Source organism: Pocillopora verrucosa, chromosome 14 (assembly GCF_036669915.1).
Source record: "Pocillopora verrucosa isolate sample1 chromosome 14, ASM3666991v2, whole genome shotgun sequence".
Taxonomy (NCBI): domain Eukaryota; kingdom Metazoa; phylum Cnidaria; class Anthozoa; order Scleractinia; family Pocilloporidae; genus Pocillopora; species Pocillopora verrucosa.
Genome location: NC_089325.1, coordinates 4,812,331 through 4,839,194, shown reverse-complemented (window position 1 = coordinate 4,839,194; position 26,864 = coordinate 4,812,331). Strand labels below are relative to the sequence as shown.

Below are 26,864 nucleotides of genomic sequence, written 5' to 3'. Positions count from 1 at the left end.
GATGAACTTCGTAACGACTTTTATCAAAATATTTGTATCCCTAACAACACAAAAGAACTCGCTCTATTAAATTAACCTTTTCACGTATCTCTTAATCTCATTTATTGAAGAGACGCTTCTCACAAAGATCAAATTATTGCACTGATTTATCCATATGTACAACACAGATTTGGAATCTGAAGAGTGCGAATGAAAATAATAATTAAAAAACACATGTACACGTAACTGCATTGATAAAGTAATTATTTACAGCTTGGCCAAAATTTATTAAACAGTTCTTTGGGGAAAAACAAGCCAATAAAAGCTTGCGTATTGACCACGACACAGGAATATTACGTCATCTCTCGTTTTCTTTGCTCTTTTTCTTAAAGTTTTCCACCATACGGTCATAGTAGTCGCGTGACAACCAAAAGCACTGCTGGGGGTCCACGTGACTTGAACTTTAAAATATGAGAGGAGAAATAGATTAGTGTAAACTATTAATCAAGAGAAACAAGTCAAATTTGTAAGATTTTGGATTGGAGGGAATTCAAGAAACATACCTTTTCCCATTGCAGAACTTAATTACCAGCCTACGGCCATTTGTACCAGCGATCCAACCAGGTAAGTAAACAAACAGAGCTGAAAAAGAGCATATGACGAAGAGAATTCACGCAACTTTTACAGCAGAAAGTAAAGCAAAACTGGCCAAGGACAGTTTCATCTTGCATTTTTAACAGATAAATTTTTAAGTGAATCGGGAATAGTCCATTCCGAAGCGGGCTTTTTTTAACGTCACGCAACGCACAAAAGGCTTCGACGGAGACACGGCTTAGGGATAGAAAACGACCAGATTTTGCGGGATATGTACATGTGCGCACATGATAGCGCCGTCACAACTTCGCAAGCGATCTCGGGATTACAACCTTAGCTTTTGCTTTTCTCTTTCAATCCCTTCTATTCACGTCTCCACATGAGGGAATTACTAGGGCTCATCTATAAAGGCAACTAGCTAGACTGTCTATATCCAAGTATGCTAAAAACTTCTGAGGTTATTTCTGCTAAGAAACGTTCACTTAAAATTTACACACCTGGATCTGAGAGTGCGAGTACACGATCACCTATGTTAAGCGGGCGGCGTTTCGTGTGGGCTCCAAAAATGTAACCAGAACTCTGAAGAGTAAACCGCAAAAAAACGTCATAAATTTTTTGTCACAAATAGAAGAATGATTCAAATTAATTTCTCACTTTATTTCTCAGTGAAAACGAGATAACACGGATACTGGCCTATTTCATGCTCTATGTCCTAAGTAAGATTGATTCTACCAGCTGAAAAGAAACAGTTGACAGTTTCTGGTCAGATTAGAAAAATTTATATGATGTATTCAGACAAGCTCTGGCGCTTATTGCCTTGGAGAGTGTCTGGTTTTATATCAAAATATAAATTAGAATTCCAAAATTGTTATCTTAACAAAAAGATGAAAATAGAGTTGTCCAGAGGGATACAGAAAAAGAAATACATCGATAAACAATGGCATGGGAAAAATAAATGGGAAAAGGTTTATGTCAAGAGACGTGGAAGCAAATGACACAGTGAAGTGCTCGTTGGAAAATCGTCCACATAATATATTCTCAGGCATTCCGCCATTCAAGCTGTGAACTGTGATTGTTAGTACCTGTAACTGAACTGTTTGATCAGCCCACTCGATGATGTACTGGCGGCCATTGCCAACACGTTCACGCACAGTCCCTAAAAGATAAAAGACAATGGTGCAATAATTAACGAGGATCCACTTAACTGAAGCAAACTGAAAGAACTAGTTCCTTCCTGCCGATGACGCAAAGTTTGAAATGTAGTTCTTTGGAGACATTACTTACCCAGATGGAACATTCCATCCTGGTCGTTCCTTGCCACCACAGCCTGGCCGACCAAACTTTCTTCACACTGCAGGATGTAACTACAATCGCTCTCAAACTTCTCTGGAGTGAGAAGATACGTGTCCTCGCGTGGGACAACGCTTTCTATACCATCATAATGCCGTACGCATAACCCATACTCGTCCTTTTGCAAAACAGTGCCTGGGGAAGAAACAAACGAGTTTAAATAGAATGCCCGCCGCTGAGCACTGTTTCAGAGCGACTATCCACACTGAGGTGATAACCATGGACCATAAACAATAAGATCATGGTTCATGGACCTAAGACCATAACGCATGGACTATCATCCACGGACCACGTACCCAGAACCAAAGACTGGCTATCTACCCTGCACTTCTGAGAACAACTTCACCGCTGCCCTTACCTGGCGCGTAACTGTAAGGAAATGAAGGATGGAGGGCAACTACAGGATCATGTACATCAATTTCGTTATCAGCATCATCAGCTTCTGAAATGATGTCTGGACGGTAAATCTGTTCCAAGTCTCCCACGCTGTCTTCTACATAGTAACTACCATCTCCACAGTCTTGGCGAATGGTGCCTAACGAGAAAGGAGGACAATCATACGATCATCAAACCCGAACAAATAATACAGCGCCAACTGCTCGCTTCAACGAAAGTTTGTGCGTTTGTACGTCTTTCTGCTTCTTGACGTCTGTCTATGTTATTGCCAGCCTGACTGTTTGGTCTATAAATGTTTTTGCCTGGAGAAAAAGTGGCAAGTGCCGTTTGTTTATCTTGTGTCTGTTACACTGGTAATCAGTAAGTAGGAGAAAAGAAACATAAAGTGATCATTGAAAGGCACTAAAATAGTTCTATAACAGGCAAAGTGCTCATTCATTCAAGTACCGATGGCAGCGAGTCGGCACGATGACCAGGGAAGATTTTAGGCATATACTAAAACGCGCGAAAAAAAAAAAGGGTCAGGGTTACGGTCCATCTGCCGCCCTCGCCTCCCTTAATTGCTTTACAGCTTAAATGGCTGACGCATACAAGTTTCAAAGGCTATTTAATTTCTGAATCTCTGAAGGCATTCTCATCGCAATTTGCGTTTTATCGAAGCAAAGATCAGTTGTCAATTACAGCATTGTCCAAAAATATCAAGAAAGGTTCTTACTAAACCGCACCCAACATAAGCGCCAACGACAAGATTCATACGAAGATACGAACAAACAGGCTTGCAAAAAGAACGGACAGGCTTAACAGAGTAATGTAAATGCATCTCGTGTTACCTCTGTAGTACCACCCTTCGTCAGACCAGCGTGCTAATACTTCTTCTCCCACCTGGACGGGTCTTCGAACACGTCCAGTTTCAACCGCGGGATCCTCGTCCGGAGGAAGGCGAGCTAACAAAAGGGTAAAAAAAGTTCTGATAAGAGATTCGGTACACAAATTAACCTATATGCGATCAAACATGAAATTATGTGTTCTTTTCCTTCGTTGGAGAAAAAAAAAAAAAAAAAAAAAGAAAAAAATAAATAAATAAAACAAAAGAACAGAAAAAATATAAGAAATAAATCCTTACATATCAAGAGTCCATGAGATCCTTTTGTCATCAGACATGCTTCGTTGCCATTGGATACGTGAATCTGGACTGAAGGAGGCTCTGATTCACTGCCAGCAGGGAGAGGAGCTGGTTCGGCCTCTTGCTCATCATCTGATACAGGTGGTGACGAGGAAGAGGATGAAGACGAGGATAAAGAGGACGAAGATGACGAAGATTTTCGTTTCTCGCTGCTGTTGGATTTCTTGTCGCCTTCTTTACTTTCTTCTTTATCTCCATCACGGTCGTCTTCTGTTCCTGGAGGAAGACTATGACTCGAAGACCTCCTTGAGGACTGAGGCCGAGGCGAGGCGACGGGTGAACGTGGAGAAGACGACTTCGTGGACTTTTTACCTGAACTGCGAGAGCGCGAGCCTTTAGATGAAGCCTTGCCTGACTCTTTGGTTGATCCTCTAGGAGTGGAGCGTGGGGATGAGTGAGCCGATGATGGACTAGGCGGAGAAATAGAGCGAGACCTGGGAGGAGAGACTGGTGGTATGTCGGGAAGTTTCACCCGGGGTCGCTCGGACCGAGTTTCAGATGGAAGATTGTTTGCTAGTTGTTGTAGGAGTTGCTGTTGCTGTAGTTGAAGTTGCTGTGTCTGGTTGAATTGTTGCATGAGTAATTGTTCTTGCTGGTCTTTTTGCTTCTTTAAAAGGTCATTCTGTTGATTTTGAAGTCGCTTTTGTTCCTCTTGGATCTCTTTTTGTCTGTTCAAAATTCAATTTGAAATTCACCATTATGAATATGCCAATTAGCCTTTGTTTTTTTTTTAATTCATGCTATCAAGGGCAACTTAATCCCTGTAAGGGGAGGGTGGACGGGAAGGAGTTGAGTTTAGTATTGAAAAACAAAACGTTAAAACCAAATAAAGGCAAAACCTGGAATGAAACATGTTTTCGATTTGCATCAGGATACTCAAGTTATCAGTGCTATCAGTATAACTGGAAATTCAAAGCAAACACAAGTTTATCATTTATGAATTTCTTAGTGACAAAAGGAGAAACTTAAGAAAAACATGCAACAAGAAACATGCGGCCAACAAAGTTGTGTTACTACTTAGTGATTTTAAATCATCACTTTCCCTTGATAACGAAGGGGAGTCACGCGCACCCTCAAAAACCCTTGGTAGCTCTGCTCCTAAATACAGCTGCCCGTACCTGTTATTCTGGTCATCAATCTGCTGCTGTAGGAGTTTTCGTTGCTCGTCATCTAGTTCCCGTCGTTTCTCGTTCAGCTCTTCTGCCGCCTTTTCGCGCCGTTCTCTTTCCCTTTCTAGCTGCTTTTGCAAATCCTCCATCTTCCTCTCCACCTCAGCCAGCTGCCTTTTGTGTTCCTCTTCGAGCTCTTGTTTCAGCTCCTCAAAAGGTTTCCTGTCCCCAGACGACCTGCGGGGTGTTGCCTCTTTGGAGGAGGGTGGAGGACTGCCTTCAGCGCTTCCTCCGGGACTAGGACTGCGGCTTCTACTGCCATCCTTACGACTGCTGCCACGACTGCTGGCCCTACTACTCCTGCCTGAGCGGCTACTTTTTCGGCTGCTTGCCTGACTGCGAGGGGATTCTTCGCCACTCTCCTTATCTACAGAAGAAAGCAGTAATACTAAAATTCAAATCAATGATTTTAGTAATTGCTTGACTTAGTCCTCGACTCGTTTCCAGTCTTCTTAACAGCGCGGGCAGTTATGGAACGTGAAGTAGTAGAGGTTGCGAGAGACCGAGAGAGGAACACGTCATCTCCCTCCGAACCTCTTTCCGTCCCCATTTTCTCTGCCACTTTGGCGTCGCTAACATTTTGGAGACGACTGGGGACGAGTCTTTTTTTAGCCTACAGCTGGTTTCCAATCACACTGCATAAGGGATGTCAAGGTCACCTTATTCTGAGTTAATCTTTGGGTTGTGATTATTTCCGTTAATTGGAAAAAACTTTAAAAAAAAAAGTTAAACACCAAAGATGCTTATTACTTTTGTCTTCTACGCCAGCATCGTCTTCGCCGTCTCTCAGATACATGGCAAAAGGGGTCGTTCTAGGAGAAGATAAGACAATCAATTGACATAACCGTATTTTCAAGATTCAGTGCCGCGTGCCAAAGCTGAAGCACTGTTATCGGTAGGCCCCTATATTTTCTGTCAACGACATAGCAAACTTTGTGTCGTAAAGAGATCCAGGGATGCCTAGAACAATAATTCCTGGTCCGGCTCGACTGCCCAACGCAGATGGATCCCCGGTAGCTTATGAAAGTTTCGGGACTAACAAAAGCGAGCGTCTAAACTCTGGCCAACTCATAGATCAATTTAACTTACGATCGATAAGCAGTCAGCAAAGCGTCCCGGATATAACGACAAGCGAAAGTGTAGCGCGCTTTAGAGATCTTCACCAGGTCATTTCTTAGAGAGGTGATCTACAAGAGGCAAAAAAAAAAATAAAAAAAATAATAAGGTATCTGATAAGTTCAATCGCAGGGAAGATTGGTTTAAGTTATAACATTGGTTGAAGAGAGCTACACCAGTTGTAACAAGAAATAACTCATCCCCTTGATCTAGGAGAGAGGTCACTCAGTTACGCTAATTACTTTTATCATTTCTTGCCCGTCCTAGGAGCAAAGAAGAGAACAGCTTTAACTGTAGGCGTACGAGTAGTGGCAAAAGGTTAAATCACAGTGCTCGGCATTAAGCTGTGTTATCAAGGCACTATAGTCCCACAGTACCTCTTACAACCCAAGAGAGTAAATGGGTCCCCGAGACACCTAACAAAATGCCAACAATTAGCCCTTTACTTCTTGCCATCCAACTAAATATTCTCCATACGGTTCTAAATACATTTCCAATACTAATGAAAAGGAGAATTTTTTTCACAATCAAGAAATCCATTGGTTGGCGATCATGTTATTTTATTGTCAAAATCCTTTGTCTGATTCAGCAGTGATACTGTACGGAGAAATTAGATGATAATTTCTTTCGGGGTGTCAAGGGACAACCGACAATAGGGGGTGGATGAAACTTTCATGCTGCGCCGGAAATTAAGGGGAGCCTTAAGAGAGTTCAGTAAGTAAAACGAAGCACGATAATAAACGCCGCCATAGCAGCGGAGGAGTGCAAAAGCGATAGAGGTTTAGGTCGTTCGTATCGCAACCCGACCCAAACCTCCCACCTCGTTTTTGCTCTGCCTCTTCTATCGTGACCGTGACCAAAAAAGCCAAATTCATATATTTCCATTTTTCAAACTCTACAGAAGTAAACTATGGTTCGTCTGAACACTTGAACTCACCTTTTTCCCGTTATATCGCAGTATTGTGTAGCACTTGGTGGCTGGGGCTTTTCTGAGAGGAACGACTTGAACGATTCCTGGTACATAGCACTGCACACCATCATTAATCTCGTCATCCTCTTCTTCACGTGGAACAAGCGTCTTAACGAGCACGTAGTCACCCACCTGAAAACAGGTCACGCCACAGGTTACGAGGGGACACTACTGGGATGGTCACGCAACGCTTAATTAAAGCAAGCAATGCGCTGAGTCGACGTAGGAAATTTCAAGAGACTTAAGTGAGCTATTCCTAATGTTTTCATACCTTGAGGGAGGGACATGGTCGAGCTCCTTGAACGGTGATCACGTATCTGGACGACACCACTTGCCGGTCAAAGTCCCGGAAGTCAACCTCGACATAACGAGGGTTTAAACAGCGGGTAACCACGCCTGCGTAGTAAAAGCCATCCACCTCGCTTCGCGCCAGGACCTTGTGGTTAAGAAGGCGGTTCTTGTTGGAGTAGGACTGGGACGGAGAAGGAGAAGTTTTGGCAGGCTGTTTAAGAAAGTAGAAAAAAATGTCACTCAAGAGACCTCGATGTGATATGAACAATTACAAACAATCTTAATCGGCGTAAAATTCTAATATGAACGAATTACATCGATAATAGGACTAAAAAGTTGACACTGACAACCAATGTGACGTCAGTCTCACGTGATCACATCCGGGATACTGGCCTCTGCTAGCGTTACTTAGGGACTTCGACAAAGACCGTATGCATGATCGCAGACGTCTCCCATGACCCTGCACTCGAGCGGTTACATAAAAAGCTATAAAAAACAGCAATCCCTCACTCGTGGATAACAATCCATCTCTTACCTTTGACATGATTTGTTCAATTCTCTTGTTCTCAGCCTCCTCGCGAGCTTTCCTTTGCTGTTCTGCAATTTCACGGGACGCCTTTCGGAAAAGAAACACACTGATAAACACTGATTTGTACCAGGGCTCTTTAACCATATACTCTTATGATCTGATTGATGATCTCCCCCTAATTATCGCTTCCATACATTTTCGTTTGAGTAGGTTGTGAGACTTAAACACCATATCAGCAAAAGACACTCAACCTGATAACCTTGTATATCTCCATCAATTTTTTCGTTGATAATGAATTATAATTGTCAAAAGAACGTCTATTACCTCTAGGAGATCAACATCAAGATCTTTGTATTTTTGCAAAATTCCATAGTAATTTTTTTTTTCAATCTACACAACTGTCCGCTTTGATAATTTTACAGAACTAAAGCAAAAACGTTTTAAGCCGGTGAAAACACCTACTTTTGGCGCATTTTAAGTTGGAATGATATTTTTTCAGCATTTAAACCAGACGCTACAGTCAAATGATTTTTACAAAACTACAAGGAAAGGAACTGAGAACTTCGAAATGCCACCCGCATCTCTTAAAGGTATGTGCCCAAGATTTCTAAATGTAAAGAAAAAACTTCATGATATGAGCCGGTAAATAGGACAACTAACCTGTTCAGATTTTTCCCGCAGGTCTTTGGACTGTAGGAGGTATGTCTGAGCTTGTTCGATTTCTCTCTCCAACAAAGTAATATCTTCCGGGTCTAATGGCCACCCTTGTCTCTCCAGGTCATCCAATATGGATTGCTTGTTGTCTAGGAATGAGGGGATCCTGTCTTCGGGATACCTTGTTTGATTATTCGGAAAGGTAACAAAGAAAATATAGCTGCTTTAGCAAGTAGTCTGCTTAGCAGCCTTTGTCTAGCCTCGTCACAAGGGAGAGAGCGAATTGTGAGACGAGACCAAACACCGGTTGCGAAGGAGGCTGGTAAGTAGCAGTAATAATTTCTATTCCAAAGATATGCAAAGCAACAGAGGCATCTCCTTACTTCATTCTTTCTTCATCGCTGAGGTTGACGAACACCTTCTCATCGAGACGCCTAAAATAAAGAAAGGAAAGAAGAAAAACAAAACATTAGAACACGAAACAAATATAACATAGTGAAAGATCACTACGTGGATTCTCTCAGAAACGGGCGACTTTAGCTACCTCCACCTTCGATAAAACCCCCAAAAAACGTAATTACAAGCCGCAGTTTTCTTTTTACTTCCTCTTCCGTTTGTTTGTTTTTTAAATTTCAGATAGGCTGCTGTTTTTGCGGTCATTACGCGAATCTTAATGAGCAGGCGGAACGGCCGCATGAGGGGAATACAGGCTCGAGGTCTTGAAATTCCATGTAAATAACTTGCGTAGTAAATGCGCAACATTTCCATTCTGATTTGAACATCTTTTCTCGAATCACATGGGATCAGAGGAGGCACTTCCCAGTCTGATAATTGGAAAACATCCGCCCTAACGAGACTGCAGACTACGACTAGTCTACGGTCTCGTAAGGGATGCAGAAAATTTGGATAAGCTATATCCGGCCTTACAAGTTACATAGCCTTTAGAGAGACTAACTTGACATTATTCACCTTTTGTAGTCTTCGATGGCTTTTTCTAACCGAGCCTCGTACGCCTTAAGATTCACTCCTTGTGGGTTGACCAGTTGTACCTCATCGCGATTGCTCCCCGAGGTGTGGGCTAATGGAAGAACCTAGAAAGAATTTAAAAAGGCTTCTTTTATTGAGGGTCTTAAAACAAAACCGAAAGCGAGAGGAAGCGCTTGGATGTTACCAAAGCGAGCCGCGATCAGTTGCGATCTTGCTTTTCATTTTTTGAGTTGGTGAAATTTTCTGTCAAGGGATATAGATTGAATCCTTCTCTATTCTTCGACTGTGGGATTGGAGAAAACGATCATCGAAAAGTTGATCTGAATGAACCCTGTAATCGCTTGAGGATTATTTTTTTAACGACTGTGACTGGCGTTTTGAAAACCAAAGTAGAAGTCATCACCATTCCTGGGTTGAATTGATGACTTCCGCTTGAGTTGTGGAGACGTCAGCGTTTTTCAGGCATAACCTCGACCAGAGAGTTGCAATACAAGATCAAAATGTTGACCCTGTTAACCTCCAGAGACTATGCAAGGTAAATTAGCCAAAGATTCTTGATGATAAGAGCGATTTGAACGAAGCTTACCCCAAGAAAGTTACTACGATCAGCTAAGAACACATTAGCCTAAATCTCAAATTTTCTGCAGACAAGAAGAGAACTTAAAAGACACATGGTCTGGAGATTCAGTATATAATTACCTGGTCAAAAACCTTGGAGAGGACATGTTTGTCCAATATCGGAACATACTTGGTACTGTGAGGAATCAGCGTAGGGGCGAGAGCGTCCAGAATAGTAAGCCGTCTGGCTACCAATCCATGTTTCTTAAGCCATCTAGAACTAACAAGGAACCTATATTATGGTGAAGTCGAAATTTGCGTGCAAGGAAATGTGGCCCGTTTCTGCGTTCAAGAAAGGCGCAATAATAAAGTAGAGAGAAAAAAGACGACGTTTGATCGGTAAGCCTGGAAACCTCCCTTGAGTGGTTTAAAAAAATACCCGACTATCTACTCTCTTTTGCAATAATTCTGAAAACAAACTTTTCTCAGCTACTAGTATTCGCCACCACCAACAGGTGTTTGCCCCAGAGAATATCAAAAGTTCGCCCGAAAAATACGGGCTAGCTCGTTGGGACACCTTCAAGCCTTTCCGATGCTGTTACATACGATAGAGCTGATACATTCAACTTACCTTTTCTCTTTTAATTCCTCGTCGCTAAAAGAAATGCAATTTTAAAATTTAGTAAAAACAAATAAACAAAGGCTGCGAAGTCATTTGTTCCTTTGTTTTGCTTTCTAGAAACTCTTCAACGCAAGACATTCCTTTCTGAGAACGCAACTCCGCGATTTCTTTGATCTCACCCTTGGAAATATTTTAATATCGAATACTGGGAAATCCGTGTGTGTAGAGAGATGCACACTCGGCTGATGAGTCCTAAAACGTTAATGTTCACGTTCAAAGTTTTCTGAAAGGAGTGGAGTAAAGCTATCGATTTAAAGTTGCTTAAAGTGTCTCTAACAGGTTGTATCTTACAGATACTGTTTGTTGGGCTCGATAGGAAGACTGAGGCAGGGCCACTAGAAATTTAAAAGGTGCTATGTAGAAATGGATCGTGTACTCACTTTTCATCTCCGTTTGAGCCATTTTTCTTCTTCTTGATCTTTCCTAAAAGTAAGACAGTGAAGACTTTGTAAGTAGACCTTGTGCTACACGGTCATTCTTTATCTCACACTTTTAACCAGACCCAAACTACAAACCTTTTACTACCTGAGCCCTCGGTCGATATTATAATGAATAGACCAAGTTTTTTACTCTTCGATTTACGATCAGGGGGAGTTAAAAAGAAAGTGTGTCAGTAGTTTCCTCAAATTCCATCATTTGTTTCTTCACTATAACGACTGAATTCTAAATAAAAATCGAACTACTAATCCAAAGTCAATACAGTTGGAATTATCGGAGAAATGAAAGTCTGAAATTGTTCACAATCCAGTCATTCTGACCTGAATATGATAGAATCGAAACCATAAAATGGCTGTTTTATCATCGTTATCATTGTCATTGTCATTAATATATTTAAAATTAAGATTGCATTTTTCTGGGTAAGCAACACCTGGCTACGTGAAATTTTGTAAGGTCATCCACAAAAAAACCCTGCCTATTTAGGTTACTACCATTTGTGTGTGTTTGTATATAATTGTATGAAATTCCGGACATTTCCAATGATAATTTCTTATAGGTTTAAACAGCAAAACCAAATCATTACGTTTAGGTTGTTTAAAATCTTCAGGTTTCCTGCCAAGGTACTGTCTTGACTCTTCCAGCATCCAAGAATCCGCTGTTTTCTTCCTCAGGCCCAGTCTTAGCTGACTGGTCTTCGTCTCTCCCACCTTACGACTAACGGAGGATTGGGAAGGAGACCGCGGAATATCCCGGCATGCAGTGTTGACGAGGTAGTCTTTGTGACTGCTGTACGTTATCCGTGCACTGGCTGGGCGGGGTCTAGCACTAGCCGGTCGAGGCCTGGCAGATGCTGGCCGGATTCTGGCACTAGCAGAGCGTTCCGAGCCGGGTGGGGAGGGTGTCATGGTGTGTTTGGCTGAGAATGGCCTGTGCGAGGATGCACTGACGGATCTTGGATGGCTCCTGTTGAGGTGCAATATCAAAACATGTTCAAAAGGTACGAAACGTAAGAATTACAAGGGGGAACAGAATTAATATAACTAAACCGAGAAAACAAGCATACTAAAGAAAAACAGGTTGCTACCGCCCTTCGATCATTCTCTTTCAATCCGAAGAAAGAAGGTCGGTATTTCATGATACAAATCTTTTGTTGATGTCATCTTTGACCTCATACCAAACAAAGTTTGGTTTAGTTCAGACATAAACACATTCTTATGCACTACTCCGTTTCCTAACTGGACGGCCACGGGGAACTGTGTCTTTCATCGAGCTTAACTTAAGGCATCTTACTTTGCTGTAATCAAAATAGCTTTTCCCTACAGCCTGTTCAATAATCTACAGGAAGACAAAAGCTTTCCCACTAACACTCTGCATCTACGAAACAGCCGGAAAGAAGACTAATCTCAGGGTAATAAAACTATTCCAAGAAACTGTTTGTGGGAAATCGTCAGAAGAGTGGAGCTGACATAGGAACCGACAGACCTGACCAGACTGTCCATGGTACCTCAATAAAATGACTTTGATTAAGTATGGAAATCAGACTAGCCAACTAGTTCTGACTTAGACAATTTGCTCCGAGATGGCATTTCAGTTACTTACTTTGAGCAGCGCCCGGTGTTGGATCCAAACCAGTCGAGCTGCGCACATTCATTTCTGATCAAGGTAACTTTGCGCAAATCTCCCAAACCTTTCTCGATCTCTTCCCTCAAAAGTCTCAGGTCTTCGCTCTGAAATTCATAGAGATATCACTCTGTATTCAATCAATGGTGAAGGACGGTTTGTAAAGCACGAAAAGGTAAATTCCATAAATTTACAATGCACCGATCTTTGCACCTATTCAAGCAGCGCAGTTTTTGTACAGGAATTTTACGGAGCAATTATTTCAAGAAAGCAAAACACTTACTTCGAATGGCCTTGGACCATCTGTATCGTATCCATCTTCAGAGAAATAGTGAAATCTGCCGGACAAAAAAGCCAAAACAAAAACAAAAACACGAATGACCACATGTTAGTTTCTTTAAGAAACAAAAATGTTGTAAATTCGTCACAACTGCACATTTGACTTAAAATATCACGAAGCAGCTCTTTAAGTTGACAGTGGCATTTTCGCAGGAATACACGGCTTACCTGCCTCCAGTTTCTGCGGCCAACTGACAGAGAAACTGATTTGCTTCCGTGTCCGCACAGTTGAAGGAGATGGCGTGAATGGGGACTGGGTTCAACAACTGTACTTGGGCCAGGATAGAAGAAGGGGGCTAAAAGATAAAGAGATACAGCCGTAAGAAACTGAGGAATACAGCAAGAGAGGGCAGCAATTTTGTCAATTGAATGTTGTAAAACCAAACCCAAAGAAACCACAGGGGTAATCAAAGGTAAAAATTATAAGGAGCAAACGGCAATTGAAAGAAAGAATGAAACATAAAACAGAAATATAAAAACACACACACACACACAGATACAAAAAGAAAAATGCAAACAATATCAAGCGCAAGGAAACGGAAGACACCAAGCTGCGCGATTTGTTTTAGTCTTTGCATCTTTGATAAGGTTGGGCCACGCATTTCTAGTCAAATCACAAAACATAAAGAACACCCAATACAATCCTAAATCACTAGCGACGCAACCGAAAAATTCTTTAAAATTTAAACTCGTTACAAGCACTAACTTCAAATCCTCACGAGGTGCTCAAGGGTCGAGGAATAAGAGTAAACAGAACTATGAAAATGTAACCTGGTCTGGGCGTCCATCCGTGAGCAAGTAGATTGCGTGACACTGAGGATCAGCGAGGGCCAGTTTGAGAGCTGCTAGCGTGTTTGTGGAACCACCAGTGCTGAGACCTTTTACCCATTGCCATGCGTTGTCCAGGTTCTGAAAAAAAAAACGTTAAATTATAGTCTGTTCTCTGTGACGAAAATTCGGAGGAAGGAAAGAAAACAACAGCGATGACAATGCAGGTTCTTTTGCAAGATCTTCAAAACATCCTGTTCACACAACAAACAATATTACAAATATTGACTGATGACTACGTCGAAGCAACCTCCCCTGCACAGTTGTGTTAAATGCTTTAAAAAGCTGAGGTTTTCATCAAAAAATCCTTCGACTTCTACTCTTAGTTAATCATTTCCTCTCACATACATGTGTGTTACAGTCAACCAATCGATCTCTCCAAGCTTGGACTCTTGTGTCATACTTCACCAGGTTGAACTTCAGCTTATGACGTAACTGTTCCTAAAAGACATAAAAAAAATAATTTAGTTTAATCAACTGAATTGATAATGTAAATTGGCCATCGTAGAGAGTTTATAAAGCTGACTTTACGAGCGCTGGCCCTTTAGGTGTCTGACGAAAGGCCACCGCACGAAACAAAATCAACTAACATCTTTTGTTCTTGCTATAACAAACCTGCATGAGTCTGTAAAGTTTGTCCTTAACAAGAAACAATCTTGACGCCATGGATGCGGAGGTATCTATCAACACAGCTACCTGTAACAACGATTAACAGTCAGTAACATAACCAATGAAGGTAAATCACTTCAGCCAATCAAAATGGAAGTAGCGAAGTAGGCCCACTTCAGGTAACAGGTTTCAAGCGCGGAAAGAGGCGAGTGATCAGGTCAAGGCTGGTGTTAGTTTTTCCGCATCTGATCGCATGGAACTGAGGAGCAACTTTTTTTTTTTAAACCACCTGTATATCGTAGTAAAGCATAACCATCACAATCATGGATTATTTTTTAAAGAAAAACCTGCACAAACCTGGTCTTCGATTATCGTGCCAAATAGTTCTCTGCTTCCTTGTTGTAACCATTCCATCCTACAATACAAACCAAATAACATTTTGATTGATGAACTTCAGAATCCATTAGCTAAAAAAACCTTCACTGTATGTTCTCCTCAAGAAGCCATCGTAAGAATTCGCCATCGTGAGCAGAATGACGTCAGAGACCCACTCGTGCTAAGCTTTAGTGGTGCTACTGATTGATTGAAAGGGTGGCGCGAGACTTGTAGACTAATCACAGAGCGAAATAAAGCGAAACAAATCAGCATTCAGAATGAGGTGACACATCCGGGACTTTTTCAGTGGCTCGCGCGAAAATAAATGTCCATGGAACAAAAGAGAATATTGAGAAAGATGTCTTTTCGCCTTGTCATGAGCGTGGAACAAAAAATTGAGTCCCCTTGAGGAATAGAACCCCAGACCTCAGGCTCAGTGGTAGAGCATCGGAGTGCGGAATCCGAAGGTCTGAGGTTTGATTCCTCGCAGGGGAGTTTTTTCTTTGTCCCACGCTCGTGACGACGAAAAGCGTCTTTCTCTATTTCTTTACCGAGCTCAAAAACTTCCAATCTCTCTTATTCTATTTAGAAAAGAGAACATTGCCTCAAACAAACTACCAGCATGCATATAGAGTCCTGGATTTATTTTGGACACAATTGAAACTCGCTTTATCTCGACTGAGGCCCAGTTGCTCAAAGGGTGGATGGCGCCATCCAACGGATAAATTGCTATCCAGGGAATAAGTGTAAACAAAACTTACTGCGCCATCCATCACAAATAGAGATTCATCCAGTGAATAGCGTTATCCACCTTTTGAACAACCGCTGCCAGCTCTTCAAAACTACTCACCTCTTTCTATATGAATCCAAAGCCGACAAGATCCTCTGTTCGTAATTTCTGTGTATTGGTCCACTGACGTGCACGTGCATTATGGACCCATCTTTCCATCGCACATGCGCAAACTTATCACAGTAACGCGCATTGACTAATTTAGGACGAACAATCTGTAGGAGAGGACAACATAAATGGAAGAACCAATTAATCTGCAGTGTATACGATGTTGTGAACATGTCGGCTATGAATATTTTCTCGCTTTTGAAGAATTGTCTGTTTCAGGAAACATCCATCACCAAATTAAAAATGTTTATTTTGTTTAGCATCCTCCCTACGACTCTCACCATTCCCTTCAAAAATTTACCCCCAGACAACCTTAAAAGTTTAATTCTATCGATCTCCTTTGTTGTAAGGTACGGTTGACACCTCTCTCCACCTGAATCTTTTGGGAGTAGAGAAACGAAAACTGAAATACGTCTACACTAGCAGGCCATCGACTCCCTTGAATGTAAAATAGGGTGTTCTGCTTATCTCGACTTACTTGATAGGAGGAAAGAATTCCCGTAAACAATTTTCCTAATTGCCATTGAAATCAACGTTACTGGATCTCGACATGACTAACTCATTAAAAAGTCTGCAACATCAGTTACATTTCATGCATCTTACTCACAGCGTCAGTACTGTCTAAAGAAACTGGTGCTGTCTGGATGTCCACGACTCCATCGCAGTGTTTAAAAGCCAGGCTCTGTAGCAAGTCATAGAATAACAGTTTTTTCGACTTCAAACCATGTCGCTGTGAAAACAGAAGTGAAAAATCGATTAGTATGCAAAATCTTGGATGACCATCCCCATAACTTTTACATGAGATCCCCTCATCCCCTTTGAAAAAAAAAAAACGTATACAAAATACCTTTAGCCAGTCTCGAGAGCTCATGTACATTTCACTCTTTGCTTTAGTGTGGCCTAAGCTAGTAATTCTATCTTGAGTCTTGTCAGGGGCAGTGTTAGGAGAAGTAGACACTGAAACAGGAACAATAAAAATGATAAACATCTAGAGCGCGCACAAGTTATCAAAAAAGTATTTTCGAGGTGTCATAATCTCCGCAAGGCGTGAACTTCATCGCAGTCTTTTTGCGGCAAACAACTTCACCGGGAAGTCCCACTACAACTCAACTTTGTTTACACTATCGTTTGAGTGTAAACTTAGTTTTTGAAAGTTGATAAGTCAACATCATATCATGAAACATTCAAAAGGAGAAAAAAAGTACTTGGTTAACGCTGAAAGCAAAGTTAAGAATGAAAAAGCGTAAACCCCATGAATTTTCGGATTAAAAAAAGGATCTTGCCGTGAGTGACAAGGGATTCTTGGTTTGCCAAACCTTCAGAAATCTGCTAAAACACATTTTTGGCTTGGTTTTTACCCATACCTGACAACCGAAAAGGTGCTCATAAAAGCTAACTTATGTAAAGTGACTGGAAAACCATCACTTTCCCTCAAAGCGCCATTTTACCCGTTGTGAGCGTCAGAGGCTCTACTGTATCAATAGCTGGCAGCTCGTAGCGCGAGCCTCGTGTTAACTTAACTATTCGAGAAGGCGTGAGATGTTTTAAGGACGAAACTCGCAATACGAATTGACAAAATGCCCACTCTTCAAACGAAGAGTAAAGAATAATATATCATCGTATAACTTTTGTACCTGGTGTTTCTTTTGGATCTTTAATTTCACACAGCAGAGCTTGAATCTCTGCCAAAGTGTTCCTTGCTTCATCCAACTCTTCCCATAAAGTGATCACATCTTCCCTGACACCCACACCAAGCTTCAAGGAAGGCATGCCATCACCTCTGCCACGCCCTTGGGGCTGCTCGGTGCTGTCAGCTTCAATGGACTTGGTAAAGCTGTCAAAGCTATCTTCATACTCATTAATGACTGAATAAGCATGGAACCTACAAAAACCAACAAAATTTTGCAATATACATGTAAGTACATCAAAATCATATCTCAACCTTGTTTCCTTTGGGGTGTATAGCTTACCTTCCTTTGGTTATTCTGGATATGTCCTTCAGAAATGTCACAGTTCCAGGATCATTGCAGTTAAAAGACACAACATGAATAGGTACACGACTCCCTTGTATCTGCAAAACAGAAAGTGATTAACACATTGCTCTTAGTCATTACCACATACCAACAATCATTAAAAAAAAATGGAAAATAGCATGGAAGTTGGGATGACAACTAACTTGCCACAGATGTGGTGCAGCTTCAATTCCAAGACCTGAAGCCACAATTGGGTTATAATTTTATTTTCATCCATGCCCTGGGGGGAATTCTCAGACTTTTCCTGTATTTTTCCCAACATGAAAATCAGCCCTTCGAGTTCCAGTAAAACCTGACAGGTAACAATGCACGAGGAACCACTCCTTGTAAGTCCATCTGCTAAATCTAATTATTGATTCTGCCAGTCGTATATATTCTAGATCATTTCAAATCATCTATTCACTTTTGTGACCAACAGTCCTCTGTGCTGATGTAAAATAGCACACCTAAAGGCAGGCCATCTGCCTGTGTGGTATAATTGTTTCTTGAAACTTATGCAGCTTCAAAACAAAATAAAGTAAGCAATCCCCACCATATTTCTACAATTGTATTCAGTCTACCTACCTTTCTCTTGAGCATTTCCTGTGATCCACTTGAAGCACTCCCCTCAGTAAAAAGATACACAGCTTCAATCTAATGACATGGGAAAGAAGTGGTTAAACTTTAGTACTCGCCATGGCTGTGAGCTGGTCAAATTCAAACTGCACTGGTCACTGTGACAGTGCACTTCTAGAGTTTATTATCACAAGGAAAACTAACATGTTGATCAGCCAGTCCTTTGAGGATCCCTTCTACTGTGCAAGTTGCTGAGCGCCGAACTGTTGTCTTCAGGTCCCAGAGCCAATTAAGAGCTCCTTCCATGCTGTCAAGAGTAACATTTACAGCATGCTCTTGCCAGCAATCTGAATCCATTGCACACCTAAAGTTGAAGAAAAGAGACATGGCTGAACTCTCTTGCCTTCACTCATCTTAACATTGGCAAGCACAGTATGAAAGTCTGTGTAAATATTTTTCAATTCTATTTTCAAATGAGCATAGTTACCTGATAAGGTTAAACTTTGCAATAAACATGACTTGTTCTTTTAGCAATTGTACTAGGCCATGAAGGTAAGTACTGAATTCAGATTCACTTGTAGTATTCACGTCCAACACAATGCAGATGCAACGCTCTTCGATAACTCCAAAAACCCTCCGACTGTAAAGCAAAAGATCTCATAATTTAATTGCTTATTGAAACAGTCAGTTATTGTTTCATGTTAACTTTGCAACTGATCATATTTGAAATATGCATACAACTTTAGAAGACCCAAAAACTAAGAAGTAAACTTAAGTTAAATATAATTATTAGTTATTAAGTTTTAGGTACATAAAGTAATGGTAACATCTTAAGATTTTAAAATATTTAGCCATTGTTTAATTCATTGCTTAAATGTACATTTACCTCTCAGTTGTTAACCACTCAAGTCTTCGCTTGTAAAGTGATATAGCTTGCTTAAGTTGACTCTCTATCATGCGCAGTTTCTCCTTGCTGGCAACAAGCTGTCAAAGACGTAAATTTTTCCATTTTTGAAATCCCCAAAAACATTCTTTAGTTGAAAAGTTCTCCAAGGATTTATAAACAAAGCAGGGATCCCAAGGCCAATTGTTTAAACTACAGCTCTGCCAATTAAGTTGCAGAGAACTTTCAGAGGAAAGAGTATAAACATACATGTACTTCAGTCCATTATAATAAGCCTTTAAGCTCAAGAGTGTCTACAAATACCAACTAATTTCTCTTTCCAATATCACCCCTTAACCCTTTAACTCCTAGGAGTTGACTAGCATCTACTTTCTCCTTACAATATTGTCCTTGAATAAAACATTAAGGTCATGAGAATAAAGGAAATGATCACCAACTAAAGGAAGCTCTTCATTTCTAAACAAGTTCTCCTTGTCAGCACCTTAGGAAATGTATAGAGAACAGTATGGAGAATATGTATGCTGATGTTAGGGTGTAAAGGCTTAATCAATCATAAATGTCACAAAAATGAAGGAAATGATCTCCAACTAAAGAAGCTCTTGATTGTTAAACAAATTATCCCTATTGCCACCTTATGAAATTTATAGAGAACAGTATGGAGAATATGCATCTTCAGCAGTGTCAAATGCCTTGAGATAGATTGAGAAGATACTTACATTGTACACTGAGCCATCTCTAAAGGGAACCTGGGTAAACAGCCCCTTACAATATCTTGCACGGACTGGTTTTTTAAGAGGCCTCACATAATCTGTACAGAAAACAACAATTTCAGACTAAAATTTTATATTACTCAATCAGTAGAACATTTATGTAAGCCATGTGATTTAGAATCAAGTTGTAATTTTAGCTAATAAACACACACCTTATGCAAAATGGCAAGAACCCCCCTAAAATTTGACATGCTCCTAACTTGTGGCTTTGTCGCTAATTTTTGTCAGTAGTGACACCCAACCACATGTAGTATTTGGAAGGCACGGGTATTAATTTCTATGTATCCTGAATTTTTTGCCTACACTGCAGTCCAACTGCAAGGATAATTTCTTTACTTGTGTTTTGTCAAAATGTAAACCCAGCATGAGGACTGTCACTCCCCCTGAATGAGCTAGTAAACAATTACAATTTATCTCTTCCCAGAGTTTCATCAAACTTCCATTACATTTTTTCTGTCACCCACTTATATTCCTGGGTTGAAAGAAGCACAGTGGTTGAAATATACATTGTATGATGCCTTAGATTGTTACTCCATGGCCCAAACAGTAATCAAATTTGGCTCTCTTGAAATGGAGCCCAGAGTACCCAAACCATCAGGTTACCCATTGACTTTAAATTATGAAAGGAAGTTTTAAATAAAGAAATTAATGCAATACCATCTGAATGCCTAAATCCAATGGAAGGCAATATTTGTCCCATGTCAAGTTTGTGTCTTTTGAGGCCATGAATCTGAAGGAAAAAATGATCTAATGTTCAAATATCTATGGCAGATTCCATCATAGCTAGAGCAACTTCACATGATTATGCTGATCTTAGTTATTTTGTATAATGTATAATCATAATTAGTGGTAATAGAACAGATACCTTGAGCCACTGTGATGTAGAAAGGAGCATACGCACATCAGGTTCCCAGCTTGCTGTGTTTGGGGAATTCAAGCGTTCACTTTTTGATGGAGCAGTTGAGTCAAGATTTCCATTACGATCATGGTGATTCTTGGAAACAGGAGTCACGACTCTTTTAGCCTGTCTTGCACCTTCCACTGGACCTACATGATATTCAGTACATGTAAATATGGGTAACTTGAGACACACACAAAAGTTAGGATACACTAATTATCTTTCACTTGAGACAAAATTAGCTGAAACAAGACATTTAATCAAATTTAATTTAATCTTATGGCAGTCCCAAGTGAAGTCTCTTTTGAGGTAAGCTAAGGAAATGCACAAATACTAATATTTGGCAACCTTGATCAAAGTTGACATCAAGGAAAGCCACTTACTGGCTTCGAAAAATATACACAATTACCTATACCAAATAACTATAAAACAAACAAACTTGTTTGATTTTTTTTTTAGCATGCGCAAGGAAAAACCATGTAACAAAAATTAGAAAGTTCAGACAATGGGGAGTGATCAAATTTACAGGTAGCAAAAAGCATGAGTCTTGGACGTTACTAGTAATTAAACTGCCGTAGCACGTAAGCTTTGATAACTATGATGTGAATGCAAGTTCATTAGCATCCCTGAGTCACAAACCTCATGTGATATTTCAGACACGAAATATTGTAATAACTTCGTTTACCAGTGTTCAGAGACACTATGAACTTAATGACAAGACTCTTGAAGTGATAAAAATGAAATTGACCTTGTCTATGTAATGTAAACACATAGAAATGGAACATGTTTCACACAATCAAAATGCATTCTTACCAGCTCCTGATCCACTCCCGTGAGTATGGCGAAAATTTTCGTACATCATGATGCTAGCTTCTATCTAGCTTCATTGGAACATGACCCTCTTAAACCTACCGGATGAAGAACGCGACTCCTTAAGTGAATTTCTGTATTCCCCTGTTGCTACACAAACGCTGTATCTATCGTCCTTCACTTCCTCAACCAATCATTTACCAGAATTTTGTCATGTGACTTAAAATCCAGCGGTTCTGTTGGTAAACACATTATCTGTTGTGTATACGGATTCATTTTGTCATTCAATTAAGTGAGTAGATCACGTTTGTTTGGTGTGAAATTGACACCAAACTGTGACAAACCATCATACAAACAGAAGCTTATGAGCTTACAACGACTTAAACAGAAGACGAGATACAACAACTGAAATCGGTATGTACCCAGCAACTGAGTTTGCTTATTCCCTTGGTTGATTCATTTCATTCTTTAAGCCGGGATACTGCCCAAGCCACTGTACATAGCCTGGTACATAGCGAACTGTATTTTAATTGCTATCCTTGCCATTTTTAAGCTAACTTTTTTCTAATTTGATATCTAAGCCTTTAGTCGATCAATATTTTATAACTCTTCCACAGCGTGAGGCTACCCGCCCTTGATCTTGCTCGTTTGTAGTGACAGTATGGACTTCGACCGCGTTCTTCCTCAAGAAAGCTCTCCACAACTCGACGACGACACGGTCAAGTACGAGGGTGGTAGTAAACATGGAATTAAAGCTCTTATGGTCATGGACGACTTAAGAAAACGCCAACAGCTATGCGATGTAACGATCTGCGTGGGAAACAAACAACTGCGTGCGCATCGCATAGTTTTATGCTCGTTAAGTTCCTATTTCCTTGCCATGTTTACCGGTGGTATGGCCGAAAGCTATGAGGAAAGTGTGACAATTAACGAGGTCGATGGTAGAGCTGCTGAACTCCTCATCGATTATGCGTACACCGGAAAGCTCGATATCACTGTGGACACGGTTCAGTCCCTGCTCTTTGCAAGCTCATTATTTCAACTAACCGCAATTCAGAAAGCTTGTTCAGATTTCTTACTCCGACAACTTCACCCTTCGAATTGTTTAGGGATCCGTTCGTTTGCCGATACACATTTTTGCGCCGGTTTATTTGAAGCATCGGAGAAATACATACACGAACATTTTAACGACGTAGTACAGAACGAAGAATTTCTGCTGCTTTCTCCCAACGAGTTAGCTTTGTTGTTGACTTGTGAAGACCTAAATGTGAATTCTGAGGAGGACGTGTACAACGCGTTAATTGCGTGGGCGAGGGAAAACGTTGAAGAGAGGCAATCATTCTTAGCTGAGCTTCTTGGTAAAGTTCGCCTGCCGTCGCTCTCCCCTCACTTTCTGGTGGATCAAGTGGAAAAAGAAGAGCTTATTCGTCAAGACATCGCTTGCAGGAATCTTTTAGACGAAGCAAAGAATTTTCACATGCTTCCTGATAGGAGAGGCAAGCTCAGAGGTGAAAAATCACGCCCTAGAAGATCTACCTACGGAAGTTTATACAGTGTCTGTGGAATGGACTCTACTGGTCATCCAGTGAAAAGCGTGGAGAAGTATGACTTCCACAGTGGCAAAGTGAAGCTTGTGGCACCCGTCAACACTGCTCGCAGTGGTGTGGGTGTGGCTGTACTTGATGGGAAGATGTATGCTGTAGGAGGTCATGATGGAACAACGTACCTGAATAGGTAAGTTTGATGTTAATCTAAATAACTAACATATCCGATGATCAGTTGCTGCTAAACATACTGTTCTCTCAGAAAAATTATCTGGGGTGGGGGTGGGAGGTGGGGTGTGAGGAGGTGGTGTGATCCTGTAGGCGGTGACTTGTCAGATACTGATGTAAAAAAGGTACACTCTAATAAAATAATACATGTTGGCCATTGTTTTATTTTATGAAAATTTGCCTCTCTATTTCCATGGTTGCTGGAGTATTAAGCCTAGAGGTGTTGTGTGATTTGATAGTCAGCCATTTTGTTTTGTCAAATACAAGAAGTGTTTTCAATGGTTGAATAGAAAATATTGGGTCAATAACTGGTGACTGAAAAAGTTGAGTGGTTCTTTGTGCACCTACTTTCGCACTATGCATTGTTTCTTTCCCAGTAAGTAGAGGATGCATCAGATCACAAGGTTTTGAAGTCATTATCATTGTGTCCCTGAACTTTTTAACAAAATAACATTATAACTGTGAATCAAGTACATATATTTTATGATTGGATGGTTCCCAACATATTTTGTAAAATGTTTTTGGCTCCTTAGTGTTGAATGCTATGATATCAGGACAAAGCAATGGAAGTATGTTGCATCTATGGCACACGCACGTCGTTATGTTGCGGCAGCAGCCTTGGATGGCCTTCTTTATGCTGTTGGTGGCTACGATGGCTTTGCAGTTCTTGACTCTGTTGAAGTGTATGATCCGAGACTGGACCAGTGGAAACCTGCTGCTAATATGGCTAATCCCCGAAGACATGTTGCTGTAGGTGTTTTGGATACAAAGGATGCAACTAGAGATGGTTCTGGACCAGGTATACATACAAGAACACAATGCTGTTTACAAAGAAAAAGCTCTTTGTGGTATTTTGGTCTGTGACCCACATTAGAGAGCTGCTATCTTCTTTAAAAATTGATTCCCTTACAACCTTTTACAATTAAAATAGCTCATACAAATATTGGTCCCAAAAAAGGCAACATCTTTGGGTATCTCATCATTTACAAAAATTTGAACTTCGGGTTGAGATATATAACATAGTGTGTGGGTTTATGTTTTATTTTTTTTTGGAAAAAGGCTTCCAAACTGCTCCTAGTCAAAAAAGTTTGGCCTCACAAACTCAAGGGCGGTCAGCTCAAAATTTGTCCAAAACATCAGTGATGTGGGTCTTTGGCAGCAAAGGAGAGCTGTGCATCCCATTTTAAGTTGTCCAAGCTTATTTCTGGCATGATACAATTAAAGTTCAATTTTGAGAAGGTTAATGTTTGCTTTTGAGTGAAAGATTCAAGTCTGCTCCTGTTCTTGAAGTTAACCTGTGTTTGCCTTGTAAACTTGTAGGGTATCTGTATGCTGTTGGTGGTCATGATGGAATCAACTATCTAAAAACAGTAGAGAGGTACAACCCAGAGACGAATGAATGGACTTGTGTGGCATCCATGGGTGCACGAAGGGGTGGGGTGGGTGTGGCAACTCTTGGAGGATGTCTGTATGCAACTGGGGGTTATGATGGAGCCTCCAACCTGAGTACATCAGGTAAGGTGGAAAACTTGGAAAAATGTCCTTTCCCCCATAACATGTTTGTTTGGAAAGAGGGAATCCATGTAGAGTGTTGCTGGGAAATGGTTAACCAAAAGAAGGAAGAGGGGCTTCGAGAGTTAACCCTTTAACTCTCAGAAGTGATTAATTCATAACTTCTCCCGATAATATCCATACATTATACAGCAAACAGGTAATGAAAATACTCAAACTCATAAGGTAAGAGTTCTTTTCTTTATCAAACACTAAATTCTCGGAACCAATTTCCTGGGAAATGTGGAGCAGGTAAAAGGGAGAATTATCAATAATCAAGATTTTGGGAGTGAAAGGATTAAGGGTTGGGAGTAATAATTTGATTACTTTCATGAAGACCCTTTTCTTTGTAGTGAATATTTTTTCAATCTTGTTCTTTTATTTGTGTTTAGAACGCTATTACCCAGATGAAGATAGATGGGCATTTGTGGCTCCTATGAGTGTATGTCGCAGTGGACATGGTGTAGGAGTTGTCAATGGTTGTTTGTATGCTCTGGGTGGTCATGACGGAGTGTCATACCGAAATAAAGTAGAATACCTCAATCCTCAAGTTGGTGAATGGACAACTGTTGGCCCAATGGGAATGAGCAAAGCTGTTGCTGGAGTCGCTGTTGTGAAAGAATATTAGCGTCCGTGCTTTCAAGTCTTATCCATACCAACATTTTTTTCCTTAATGAGTGAAATTTATTTTTCATGCTATGCATGTTATGTTTTTAGGAAAAATTTATTTTATTATTTGACTAATTCACAAACTATGAATAGTTTCACATTGGGGCATTTCCCAAGATGTTGTGTCTATAATTCAATTGTTGACATTATTAAGAATTAACTAGATAATGCAGATTAAACAAAAAAATGGATGTAGGGTGAAGTATTCCCAGCTTCAATTGTCACTGAAGGAGACATTCAAAGCTTATTTATCACTCAGGCAAGTGTAAAAGATTCCATTGAACACACACAAGCAAGGATTGGCAGTCAATAAAATTGAATGGCTTTCCTCTTACTAAATGTTGTACGAGGGAACTCCTTTCTTGCGCCTTGTTAACCCTTTAAATCCTAAGAGTGACCAGCATCTAATTTCTCCCCACAATATCACCCCTGAATCACACATTAAGGTCATGAGAATGAAGGAAATGATCACCGATGAAAGAGCCTTTGATTGGTAAACAAATTCTCCTGTCAGCACCTTAGGAAATGTATATAGAACAGTATGGAGAATATGCATACTGATGTTCGGGTGTAAAGGGTTAAGTTTCTGCTTTATTGCGTTACTCTACAACTTGTGTGTTGTTGGCAATCACCATGAGTGATATGTTTAAAAAAAATCCAAGGGCAACTGTTACAAAATAGTTATACAGCCATGCTTCTGATGGAACAATTTTTGATCTGAATCAATTGAAAATATTTATTTATGGTATTTAGTGAAAAAAAAAATTAAGCTCAAGCAGAATGTAGCTGTGCATATTTTGTCCTGGTTTGCATGGGGGTGATGTGGAGGTATGGCATTCTTTCTTCAAGGCAATTCTGTTGCCTCTGTGAACCTTCTGACTCCCGAGATTCAATGAGTAAGTCTCCATTTTAACTCCCTAATATTTCCCTGATATGTCTTATCAAGATAACACCAAGGTTTTAGGGTTGTCTGATCTCACTTGTTTGTAAGATAACATATTGGAACCGTCAAGAGAAGTCTTTTGTTAATAACTTCTGAGAGTTTAGGAGTTAAAACTATGGGAAAAGCAGGCTCCCACCAAATAAAAATATTTAAAGAAGCTGTTTAAGTATGTTAAGAGATGTGATATACTTCCTATGGAGTAAATTAAATAAATTTTAAAAACCTTTTCACTTTTAGTCTTGATTTGTCTGTAACTGATGGATTGATTCGTTCCTCAGCTGAACGTCTTTCGGTTGGATCTTTCCGAGCCGTTAGCCCAGTGATTCAGTAAACAAACGTAACGTAAAAAAGACTATACGAACAAAAGTAACAACAGTAAAAACGCAAAATAAGC

The 26,864-nt window shown here is 40.4% G+C and overlaps 2 protein-coding genes across 3 annotated transcripts; one reads left to right on the top strand and one right to left on the bottom strand.

Moving 5' to 3' along the window:
* Window positions 1-77: 77 nt before the first annotated feature.
* On the bottom strand, window positions 78-21,690 carry LOC131771148 (von Willebrand factor A domain-containing protein 3B). Of its 2 annotated transcripts, none has more exons than XM_066161343.1 (41): window positions 21,539-21,690; window positions 20,693-20,874; window positions 20,485-20,557; window positions 19,774-19,865; window positions 19,040-19,137; window positions 18,641-18,793; window positions 18,358-18,517; window positions 18,163-18,231; window positions 17,536-17,636; window positions 17,200-17,447; window positions 16,413-16,522; window positions 16,173-16,295; window positions 15,518-15,672; window positions 14,650-14,707; window positions 14,299-14,379; window positions 14,032-14,124; window positions 13,627-13,764; window positions 13,024-13,151; window positions 12,800-12,854; window positions 12,496-12,623; window positions 11,480-11,859; window positions 10,839-10,881; window positions 10,408-10,431; window positions 9,918-10,068; window positions 9,201-9,322; window positions 8,615-8,665; window positions 8,238-8,412; window positions 7,584-7,664; window positions 7,029-7,259; window positions 6,725-6,889; window positions 5,761-5,858; window positions 5,422-5,483; window positions 4,621-5,038; window positions 3,443-4,170; window positions 3,150-3,263; window positions 2,282-2,458; window positions 1,858-2,058; window positions 1,656-1,729; window positions 1,071-1,152; window positions 543-621; window positions 78-440 (listed from the first exon to the last, which is right to left on the bottom strand). In XM_066161343.1, the coding sequence occupies exons 1-41, from the start codon at window positions 21,585-21,587 to the stop codon at window positions 338-340; spliced, it is 5,853 nt and encodes a 1,950-aa protein (XP_066017440.1). In that variant the 5' UTR covers window positions 21,588-21,690; the 3' UTR covers window positions 78-337. The 2 variants fall into 2 exon arrangements, with proteins under 2 accessions (XP_066017440.1, XP_058942900.2); XM_059086917.2 differs by having other exon boundaries at window positions 9,918-10,056.
* Window positions 21,691-21,817: 127 nt separating this feature from the next.
* Window positions 21,818-26,700, top strand: LOC131771130 (kelch-like protein 20). Its single transcript, XM_059086889.2, has 5 exons — window positions 21,818-21,949; window positions 22,153-23,269; window positions 23,841-24,106; window positions 24,628-24,822; window positions 25,251-26,700. Exons 2-5 carry the CDS (start codon window positions 22,197-22,199, stop codon window positions 25,484-25,486), a joined length of 1,770 nt encoding a protein of 589 aa, XP_058942872.2. The 5' UTR covers window positions 21,818-21,949; window positions 22,153-22,196; the 3' UTR covers window positions 25,487-26,700.
* Window positions 26,701-26,864: the final 164 nt, after the last annotated feature.